General features: G+C 35.0%; 1 protein-coding gene across 1 annotated transcript in view; it reads right to left on the bottom strand.

Annotated features, from left to right (window-relative positions):
- Window positions 1–11504, bottom strand: part of LOC117168382 — a 21220-nt gene extending 9716 nt beyond the window's left edge. The window contains exon 1 of the mRNA XM_033353990.1: window positions 11366–11504. Coding sequence (XP_033209881.1) covers window positions 11366–11438 — 73 coding nt within the window. The 5' untranslated portion in view covers window positions 11439–11504. The remainder of the gene's footprint in view (window positions 1–11365) is intronic.
- Window positions 11505–12177: the final 673 nt, after the last annotated feature.

Here is a 12177-nt window from a genome sequence, read left to right as displayed (position 1 = left end):
AACTGGTCCTCCTCTACCGATCCATCTTTCATGATAATCCTGATTCAAAAATTCTCGGACATGTTCTACTAAGGGTCATAAAAGAAATGTAAATCACCGTTTAAGACGTAAAAATTTCCGTTCTTTCCGACACTGGTATCAAAAATAGGCGTTCCCATCCAAAAGAACGCCCTGACTTCCAATACTCATGAAAATAAGGGTTTTTCTGAAATATGACCCTGAAATAACCCCCTAAGGGTCATACAAAAAACATGAAAATACATTTTCGAACGTAACAATTTCCGTTCCTTCCGACACTGGTGTCAAAATAAGCGTTTCCATCCAAAAGAACGCCCTGACTTCCAATACTCATGAAAATAAGGGTTTTTCTGAAATATGACCCTGAAATGACCCCCTAAGAGCCATAAAAAAATTTTCAAAATACATTTTCGGACGTAAAATTTTCCGCTTTTTCCAAATCCGTTGTCAAAAATATGGGTTTCCATTTAAAAAAATGGGTTTGACCGTCAAAAAACATAGAAAATGAAGTTCAAGGTCAAATTTACGGTCACCAGTATTTGACCCCCTTCATCCTGAACAACTTTTGTCTGAACAATTTTTTTGTACAATATCACTATTCTGAGATTTTTTGGTAAATAGATTAAAATGGCCCACCCTGTATATATATTTATATTTATATGAGAGTACCCAAATATGAGATACCAACTCTGTTTGGCGTGGTTGTCGGAATTCTATGCACTGAATTTAAAAGTAATATAGGTCATTTTAAAGGAAATTTAGTTTGTGATAAGAAGCTCAAATAAAAAATTTTATTAAAAATTTGTTTTTATGCTGAAAATACAAAAAATGTAAAAAAGTGCTTTTTCCTAACTCGTAAAACTATTCTCATAATATGAGATACCCCAGGAATATATTTAGTTTAGATATATTTAGTTTTTGCAGTAGTCACAAACACTTTTGTAACCAATTTCCCGCGCGCAGCCACAATGTTATAAAAACAACAGGTATCTTATATTATGAGAACCACACCGTGCTACTATGCACTTACTATGCCTGACCTGTACAATGAAAAACCTCAACACTATCGAAATCTTCCTACTTAGTTATTCAATTCCCTACACTCCAGACAAACTTTACTGATAAATACATATTTAATGAATAAGAAATAGGGTTTAAAGAATTCCCTTCCAAGAACTCGACCACCATCGATTTCACAAAAAGTTCGCCTACAATCTTTAGAAGCCCAATGAAAAATGGACTATACCACGAAATTACTCTTTCTTCAAGGGTTACAAGTTAGTGATAGAACCAAGAGAGTGGGTCTCTTAGTTTAGCTGATACCCCGCTTTCTCATATTACGAGAATATCTCATATTCTAGTACTCTCCTCTATATATATATATATATATATAATTAATCATTTGTCATAAGGACAAGCGCAGGATTTCGCCGGGAGCGGGTGCTAATCTGAAAAATTGCATGCGCTCTCAGCGAAATCGCGGTAAAATTTCAGCCACAACCACGTCTCATGACCGTGAGATAGGTGGTGCACCCTAAGAACACGGAGCCACCCAAGAACTACCGCCTTCGTCATTTTTCCCGCAAGTGTTTTAGCATATTGTTGACACGCAGGGATGCTTTTTAGGCCATTAGCGAGTGAAAGCTTGGCACCTCCAAGAGCGCTGATGATACGGAAAATTAGTTTAACAGAATATTCCGGGTACAATCGTTGCAACTCCCTCATAAGGTCTGGATACCTCTTTTTCTTTTCATTCTCCTTGGCTATCAGCCACAGAAACAATTGCCGAGAATATAAAGTTCCAGTATGTGCGGCACTTCCCATTCTCGACAATTGACTCGATTTCCCTAGGAGCATTTAGAGGAGCGATATTAAGGTTAATTCTGTAAGAGTGACAGAGATGGTAATAAAGCACTCTTAGTGCCGCATTATGCCTCTGGATGTAGGTTGTTCCCGCATGAGTTGGACAACTAGATAGTATGTGTACTAAATGTTCGGGGTGTGCATGGCACGCCCTTCAGCTATCATTAGGAATGTATTGGCTCAAAATGTGGCGACGGTATGTTAAGGTGGAAATGATACCGTCTTGGCATGCCAAAATGAAGCCCTCCGTACCAAACTTCAAGCCGGGCGATTTAAGGAAGCTAATGTTAGCTCACAAGACATTGACTGATCCTTCACATTTCTGTGGAAGATACCATGCATCCTTTTATCGAGGAGTTGTTCACGAAAGTTTTTCTCTTGTGCTTTCTTAATCCGGGCTTTCAGGAGCGAGTACTCGATATAGATAAGATTTGATGCATTTTGCTCACCCCTCATACTGAAGTTAAGTCCAAGTGTTTCAGCAACCCCCTCCGCTGCTTTGTACAGAAACGCTCCTTTACCCACTTCTTCGTGATTCCTGACCATTTTAAGAAGAGGGTCTCTTCCAGTTGCAACTCTATGTGCTCTACCCAGTATAATCCTGTTGTAAAGACATTCAAGACTCAATATTCCGCGACCACCTTGACGGCGTGAGATGTACAGTCGCGAAACGGAAGACTTAAGATGCATGCTTTTGTTCATGTCCATAACCTTTCTTTTCCCGATATCAAGGGAACTGAGCTCGTTTTTCGTCCATGGAACTACTCCAAATGAATAGAGTACTACCGGGACGGCAAGCATGTTCGTTGCAGATACTTTGTTCCTCGCCGACAGTTCGGAAGACCAAAACTGCCGGATGAGACGTTTGTAACTGCTTCGCAGAGTATCATTTCTAGATGTCACATCCTGAATGCGGCTCTGTGGCACGCCCAGGTATGTATAAGTCTCTCCAGCGCAAAGGTGTCGTATAGCACTTCTATCAACGAGCTCAGGATCTTCAGGGATGAGATTAAGTTTTCCTTGCTTCAAATAAACCTTGACGCATTTGTCTAACCCAAATTCCATTCCAATTTCCTTAGTATATCGCTCGTCAATCCCTAGAGCTAGATGTAGTTGCTCTTTGTTTTTAGCATAGATCTTAAGATCGTCCATGTAAAATACATGAGTGACCTTGTACTTTGGATCTGCAGATTCGCCGCACAAGTAACCGTCGGAATGGCGAAGTGCTAGAGAAGGTGGCAATAATGTAAGGCAAAAGAGGAGTGCGCTCATTGTGTCGCCCTGAAAGACACCTCTCTGAAACGTGACCTTGTTAGTTGTCACACGATTTTTTCCAGATGAGATAGTAAATCTGTTTTTCCAAAGCGGCATCAATCTCTCTATGCACCTAACTATTTGCGGATGAACCTTTAAGATCTCCAAAAGACAGATGATAAGTCTATGGGAGGTCGAATCGAAAGCTTTCCGATAATCAATCCAGGCCATCGATAGGTCACGCTGATAGAATGCTGCATCTTTGCAAACACATCTATCGATGAGCAGGTTCTCCCGACATCCCGCTACGCCTTTCTTTGAGCCTCGTTGTTCATACATTTCTTGCCACATAGGTTCAATTGCCCGAACAATCCTATCATTTAGGAAAGCTGTGAATATCTTATAAAGTGTGTTCAGACCAGTCATTGGCCTGTAATTCTTCAGGGCAGCTAAGTTGCCTATTTTCGGCAGAAGTTTTGTGCGCCCTTCCACCAATCACTCCGGAATCGGCTCTTCCGACTTTAAATATGAGGTGAAAATACGGGCCAAATGCTGATGGATTGAAGAAAACTTCTTCCACCAGAAGGTTTTGATAAAATCTGGTCCGGTTGCGGAATAGTTCTTCATCCCTCTTAACACTTTTTTCACCTCCTCGGTAGTGATGGGTCGGCATTCTTTATCAGGTGTTATGAGGACATCACATATCTCCTTGAAGCTATTTATATTTTCTGAGTCTCCGTTCAGTCCATGCTACACTTCGTAGACTTCTCTCCAAAATACTTTGACCTTCTCTGGTTTGGGTGGGTGTTCCACAGTAACTGGAGGGTCTTGGAAGAGTCGAGATAGGTCAGAGAGAAACTGTTGATTTTCTTTGACCCACCTCTCCCTTCGCTCTAGACTTCTCTTAGCATCAGATAGTAACCGTATTCTCTCAACAATATGCTGCCTGATGGTCAGCAGCTTTGACTTGTTAAGTGTTTGATAACGGGTCCGAAGTACGCGCGCGAACTTTCGAACCTTGGCGGTAAAATTCCTGCCAGATGTGATGTAGTCAATCACACACTGAATGCGGGATGCGTACTGTCTTGCCCAGCCTATCTTTATGGCAAGTTGATGCATTCGTCTTTTGGTTTTATGATCAACTGTTGGTTTTGTTTTACGGTTCGCATCGGCCAAAGCTCTTGCTGCATTATACACACAATAATTGATAGCCCAGAGGTCGGATTCTCCGGAAAAATGTCCACGGAGCTCGTCATCCATTTCAGCCAGATCTTTAGGCTTGAGAGAAACCTTGGTGTTGATGTTTCTCCGGGTCATAAAGCATCGCTCTTCCTTTATTGGATGCCTGCCCGCGGTTGATCTTAGTGTCGCCTCTCTTTCTCTGTTGCCGGCTTGTTCTAGCTGTGGTAGAGTAGGCAGCCGTGCAAAATCCCGCCGATCCATCGCATTGAATCCATTTTCATTGGCTCCCCCAGCTCTAGATTGGTCGGCATTGTTGACCGACTCATTGTCGGGAGCCCTGCGCGTTCTATTGTTTTAAACTGCACTTACTACAACTATGCTTGGTGTTGTCATTATTGTTCCCACGAGAAGCTAGGGAAAGGGGTCCGTCCATCCTTTTAGAGCCCCGCATGCAAGGATAAGGCTGCGTACACTGAGAGGTCACCCAGTATCCCAGAGTCACCGTTCTCGACACCTCACCTAGGTGCCATTCAGTTTTGGGCACGGTTTTTACACCTCCGCTTGGGAGTTAATTCCTCTGGGACCACCCCTGGACAATTGTCCGAGACTGCCTATTTATTTTTGTAACCATATTCAGCAGAAACCCTTGGTACAGGGACCCTCTATCCGCAACCCGAGGACGCGTTCGGTGGCTTTGTCACGGGCCCTTCGGTTTGATTCTAGAGGAATCAAATATATATATATATATATATATATATTACCGTTCAAAAATTTGGATCAACCTCTTTTTTGATGATTGATTAAGTTCTCTTAATTTTGAATAAGTCAGAGCTAATTTGTTTATTTTTCAAGTAGATATTGCAAGAATAATGTATGCTTTAATTTTCTCTTAAATTTTCAAGAACTTAAATTAGTATTCACGTTTAGAAAAAGTCTTATTTACTCTTTGAAAATAGTGAGTGTGAAAAAGTGATAATGGTGATTAAAAATTTTATAAGACTTATAGTCAAAAGACAGAATTTTAAGTAACATAAGTTGTAAGAAATGTAAGAAATTCTAGTATTCTTAAAAAAGAATGTGTATTGAAATGAGTGCCACTATTGATATCTGCAACAGGGATTTGAGAGAATTCTAAAAGACTATACTAAAAACGTCCGAATATTTCCGAGCTATTCCGTCTATGGCCAAGCTCGCGACGATCGCACCATCTGACCGACTGTACTGGGCTCATGATTTGGGATACCCCGCCAAACCTCTTCAATGATGCGTGTATTTGTAGTACAAAAATGTTTGTGACTAGTGAAATTTAAATTAAAGTTTAAACAAATTTTAATTTCGAAATTTTTTATTTAAACTCAATAATTGACACGTTTGATCGAAAAACGCAAAATTAGACATAAGATCGACAAAAACCTTTAAACCTTTACCTTCCTCGACTGGGATTGTCGTTCACTGTAGATTCCCTTTGCATCTCACGTTTCAGGGTATGGAAATAGTAGGATTTTTTGTAAATAAGTTTTATTTACTTTTAGCGTTACCCAGGAACAACATCGTGGACATAGTAAATTATGTTCCCTTTGGGGTGCTTAATTACCATGAGTCCCCTTGCCTTTCACGCTTATAGGGTTCTTTTATTTTTTATTTTTCTTTATATCGCTTGTATCGAACCCTTTTGTCCTCAAAAGACCTACTTAGTGGGTTTCGCTTTCGTTTGGTACCTTGATTGACTTTATCTCGTTTTAAGCGTCAACAGTAGTCAGCCATCATATTGACATCCCAACATCCCTGATATCGCCTCTCCATATCTTTTATATCCTGGTGGAAACGTTCGCCTTGCTCTTCACTAAAGTCTCCCAGGTTGTCTGGAAAGTTATTTATATGCGAATGAAGAAAATGTAGCTTCAAATTCATAATGCAGCCTAGTTTACCAAAGTTTGTTACCATTTCTGAAACCGCATTTTGATAGTCTGGACTTTTCTTATTACCTAACAAGTTTTTTACAACATTTTTAAAATAAGCCAGGCATCTTTTTCAGTGCCAGACATTTTTGTAATGAATTCTGGATCTTGCAACATATTTCTTATCTGCGGACCATCGAAGATCCCCTCTTTTAATTTTACTTCGGAAAGTTGTGGAAATTGATCTTTCAAATACGCATAGCAATCGCCATCCTTGTCAAGCGCTTTGACAAACTGTTTCATAAAACCCAGCTTTGTGTGAAGGGATTAAATCAAATCTTCTATTGGGTCAACTAGAGGATCTTCAATTATATTTTTTTGTCCTTGCTCAAACGATGTTCTTTTTGGTCATCTTTTTTTTTGTAATGACGAACGCGATCTCGACTGTCCCACAAGCACAAGTAACAAGGTGTTTTTGTATACTCTGATTGATGTCCTAAAACGATTCCAAGAATTTTGAGATTCCCGCAAATTTTCCAATTATAAGTTGAGTAATTGATTTTTTCCATGAAAAATTTTAAGTTACTGTAATGCTCTTTCAGTTCCGTAGAATGTGCGATTGGAATTGGAGCGTAAGCATTAGTATTATGCAATAATACTGCTTTTAGACTGCGCTTGGAAGAGTCAATGAATAGACGCCAATTTTCCGGTCTATACAGTCCAGGTTTCATTTTTTCCATTAATCCGTCAATGTTTTTACAATAAACTAATTTTCCATGATCATTTTCTTCAGAAGTGAAAAACTGTCTGAAGTATCTTCAGGGAGACCTAGGTCTCGCGATAAATCATTCAATTCTTCAGACGTAAATAGTTTAGGTACTTTATTCTTTTCATTGTGTCATATGTACACTTCTGTATTAACATCGCTTCTTTCATCATCATCCTTGTCATTACCATAATCTGAAATGTAACTTTCATCACGATCAACATCGAAATCTTTATCCGTACTTTTATTTTCTTCTGCTTCAGTCGCCTGTCTGTTAAATGACAAATTTTTTGAGTAATATGTAACATCGTTATTTTCAATAGATTTAGTGACGCTAGGTACATCAGGATATTCGATAGCACTTTTCTTTTTTCTATTAATTCCTGTCAGGAAAATTTGAAAATACAAAAAAAAAGAAACTGATAATGGTTTTTAAAACTGGGCTGAAGTCACATTAAGAAGCACGCTAAAAAGATTGTCACCACTGTCCTCTTCACTAACGTGAAGTTCGAGCGCAATCTTTCATTTGTTTGTTTCACAGCCATTTGTTTTGACGTGCAGTTCGAGCGGGATCTGTCATTTTTTTTGTTCACAGTCATTTGTTTTGTTCGATTTTACCTCAATTTTTGCGTTTTTCGAAATATATTCTATAGAAATAAATTTTGGATTCAGCTACCCAAAAAAAATATAGATATGCTGGTTAAGTCCAGTGGTCATGAAAATATTTTTTTTTTGAAAAAATATACACGAAAAATCGCTGTTTCCGTCGACTTTGCATCTATTTTTGCGTTTTCCGATAAAATATGAGCCAACTGGGTTATTTGAACCCCGGATTCAGAATCAGTGACCCAAAAACATAAGGATATGCTGGATAAGTCCACCGGGGATGAAGATATATTTTTTTTGCAAAAATATGCACAAAAACCGCTGTTCTCGTCAATTTTACCTCTATTTTTGCATTTTTCGATCAAATATGAGCCAACTCGGTTATTTTGACCCCGTATTCGGATTCAGCGACCCCGACAACATAAGGATATGCTGATTTAGACCACCGGGCATGAAACAATTTTTTGTTGCATAAGTATACAAGAAAAATCGCTTTATTCGCCGATTTTACGTCTATTTTTGCGATTTTCGAAAAAGTATGAGCAAAATTGGTTATTTGGGCCTCAAATTCGAATTAAGCGACCCAAAACACATATAAATATATTGGTTAAGTCCACCGGGCGCAAAAATATTTTTTTTTGCAAAAATATACCTGAAAAATCGCTGTTTTTGTCGATTCTACGTCTATTTTTTCGTTTTTCAGAAAAATACGAGCCAACTTGGTTATTCGGACACCGGATTCAAATTCAGCGACTCCTCAAACATATTGTAGTCTGTCGGACAGACCACTTTTTTTTGTGTTCCGTTGTTATCCTCAACTTCAACTCACATTCATACAAGTGTGAAGAAATGAAACATGTGAAAGTTTAAATGTCTTACTCTGAAATTTGTACCATTCAAGGCTTTCTATTTCAAACGACTTAGTTCCAATTGTTCACTTTTGAATATTTGATGTATAAGATATATTTTTAATCAAACATTTTCGAACTGAATGGGTTGAAAATTTAATATTTTCGACTGAAACAATATTTGAAAAGGATTTTTAATCAAATAAAATCGTTTAATTAATTAATATATCAATTTTAAGTTATTTTTCACATTGAAATTAGTTTATGAAATTTGAATCAGACATTTCAATTTGCTTAATTATTAGGGCTTTCGTATTGAAAAAGTTGAAGTTTCAACACCACAATCTGTCAATTGTTTAATTAAACCCTATTTAAAATCATATTGTAAAATAATTTTTGTACAATTTTTGAAACTCGAAATACAGTTTAGTTTTAAAAACCATTAATTAATTTATATTGTTTTATTTTCAAATCCTTTCAATTAAAAATGTACGCTTAAAAATGACGACATAAAATCGAAAAATCGTCAAGTAAAATACTTTTGAATTAGCGTTGTGAACTAAATGATGTAGTAATCAAAACAGTTAACAACTAAACTTAACATTTAAAAAAAAAGTTGAAATCGAATTTATTTTTAATGTAAATATATTATGTGATATGATATTTGTGATATTCCAAGTTATTTGATAGATGGTTCTTCTGAAAATTTGTGAAATTCCTTGTGAATAAATAAACTCACAATCATACTCATTTTTCGGCTTTTTCCGGAATTTAGGAGGTTCACGTTGCACTAATTATTATTTTATTTTAGTTACTTTAAATAATTAATAATTAATACATATTTTTTCATCTTAATTTTGAAGGTAAATCTTCAAAATTTTTGTCTGATATAAATGCACATTTTTCAGGAAGTTGGAACAGAATTTCTTCCTGAATATATTTTACTGAAAATATGAATATGTTAAATATACTCCGAATTTTAAGCAACTATTAAAATAGTGAAATAAATTCATAACAAAAAATGAGAAAGCTAATTTTTCTCGCAGACTTAAATACGTTAGAGTACAATATATTAAAGGTTTTTTTCTTTAAAAGTTGGATTTTTTTAGTGGTAATTATAATTTTACTAAAAGCTTGTACCATTAGGGAATTTCTTGACCTTCTATAAAGTTACTTAATTAAATTAAAAACATTATTTGATTTTATATATAAAAATTTTATTGTTCCTTCACAGTTATATATTTGTAAGGATAAAGAGAAAGATTATTCATAATTGACTCGCGCAATTGTTATATACTTATTATACTGGTCTAGAAAATATCCTTATTTTTTCTTCTAAAATGGTTCAATGCCTAAAAATGATTCCTTTTCGTGTAAAATGTCCACTGTATATTGGCAGAATTATGAAAAAATAGGTATCTCTTAAGCTCATGTTTTGCAAAAAATTGGTTATGGTATTTTAGTTTCCGCTGTTAATGTTTTTTTTTAATTTAAAATAGAAAAAGGGTAAAATGCATATGTACTGAAGTAAAATTAAAAATTAATAGTGGAAATTAAAAAAGCAATTTTGTGCAAAAGTTGACTTAAGAGATGTCTAAATATTTTTTTTTATAAATAATGACAACATTCAGGTGACATTTTGACACCAAGAGGAACAATTTGTATGGCAGACATTTTTTTAAAAAGCCTTTTTTCTACCATGCTTCATTTATTCATATTTTTTACCACTTTTAATAAGCTTAGTTAACTACCATTTAACCATTCTCAAATGAATAACGGAAGTTTTTTTAAAAGTATTATGTAATACTTTTTAAGGGATGTAGGGTCAGAATTACTTTAAAGAACGTAATATTCAATACTTGAGTGGCTAATTATTCAGGAAAATTAATACCTTGGGAAAATCTATAGATACCTGGCAATAACCTAGAATTGTCAGGGAATTTTTTTACAGAATTTGAATAGACGCCCTGAGATAATTCTAAGGCTAATATTTTTTAATGTTCGTATTGATATCTTTCAACATATTAAATATATACATAATATACCGATTATTAGTATAAATTTCCGCGATTCTTTCTCAAATGAGCTAATAATTAACTTTATATTTTATAAAATAAAAAAACTGAAACTCGTTCCTACAGACTAATAATCTACACATATACCCGCAGAGACACGTACTCACACACATAAAGACAGAACCTTTCATGGAAACCTATTTATCGGGTTCAAATGATCTTAAAACGTGAACATTTGACAAAAACAATGAGGGTTAAATTTTACACATATCTAATGCATTTTCTAATAAGAATTTCAAAAAGGTGAATTATCCGTTTCCATAATTTCTTTTAAGATATATCAAAATGCAGCCAATATTTTAAAAAGAGATGTACACAAATTTAAAGCTGTTAAAGTTTACATCGTATTTGGCGAAAGTTTATTCTACGTTGGAATAAAAGCTGTCTCTGCTACGGTGTTCTTAGCAGCAATAGGAAAACGGCAAAGTATGAGTAAATTCGAGCTATAAATCGGGACATTAGATTTTAAATACCACAAAAGAAATTAAAATATCTTGCAGGTAAGAGTTAAAACCATTAAAAATTAAAAATGTTTTGGCAAAAGTTTCCCCGAGGTTAGGAGAATAATTCTGATCTCGTCTGCTGCGTCACGCTGAAATGAGCAAATTTCGGTAAAACATGTGGAATTAGCTACAGAAAACACAAAAAAAAATTTCTTGCTGACATGTCTCCTCCGAAATAAATTAAATTATTGTATACGAATTAGAAATTATTTAATACCATTTATTAAAAAGCGCAAAAAGCAACTAATAGATGAAATCCCCATTTCTCTCCAATTCAATGTAAACCTTATATTTCATTTTTTCTGTGAATATAATATAACATTATTCTGAAATAATTTTTTTTCGTACTTACCGCATGCTTTAAAGCGTGGTTTACCGCCCAATGCTAAATCGAAGAGAATGATTACGAAAAGAATTTTTAACATCTTGTTCGTACAATTGTCAATTCACAATAACTAAAATTTGCAAATTTAACTTTGAAATTCTAGCAAATTAAAAAGAAGAACAAAAACCTAACAATTATGCGATACGACTGACATATTGACATTCATTTTTTTTAATCAAGAAAAAAGAAATCTAACGACGATATGATACGATTGATATATTACATTAATTTTATTATGAAATGTATGTAATTATAGTTCGAGTGATATTGACGATATTATCGTGAATTCGAGACTTCACTATATTGACATAGTATTTAAAAATATGTACTGATTATAGTACTTAATTATAGTTCTCCATAAGATGCAGCTAAAATTTAACAAAAAATGCAGTGGATTTCTCGGGATTTAACAAATGAATAATTATTATTTCATTAGATTGCTTACATATTTTTTTATTTCTTAAGAATATAAATTTTTGTAAAGTCACTATCATATTGTGATCCATATATAAGAAATTTTAAGTAACATAAAAATTGAAACTTCGAACCGTGGCTTCTTTCTTCATTATATCACACCAAATAATCACCGTTAATTTCTCCGGGAATCTGAGCACAAGCTATAACTGCATTGCTATCATTTTAATGACTGCACTCGCACTCAATTAGGAAAAATATATAGTTCAAGATTCAACCTAATTGTCCTGAATTATTTATATACAAATAAATACTTCTTTGCAATGTTTAATTGCAGAAAAAATATTTTCTCTTAACTAAATATG

The sequence above is a fragment of the Belonocnema kinseyi genome, chromosome 2 (genome assembly GCF_010883055.1).
Source record: "Belonocnema kinseyi isolate 2016_QV_RU_SX_M_011 chromosome 2, B_treatae_v1, whole genome shotgun sequence".
Classification (NCBI taxonomy): domain Eukaryota; kingdom Metazoa; phylum Arthropoda; class Insecta; order Hymenoptera; family Cynipidae; genus Belonocnema; species Belonocnema kinseyi.
Note: the sequence above shows the minus strand (reverse complement) of the source record. Positions and strands in the feature narration are given on the sequence as shown.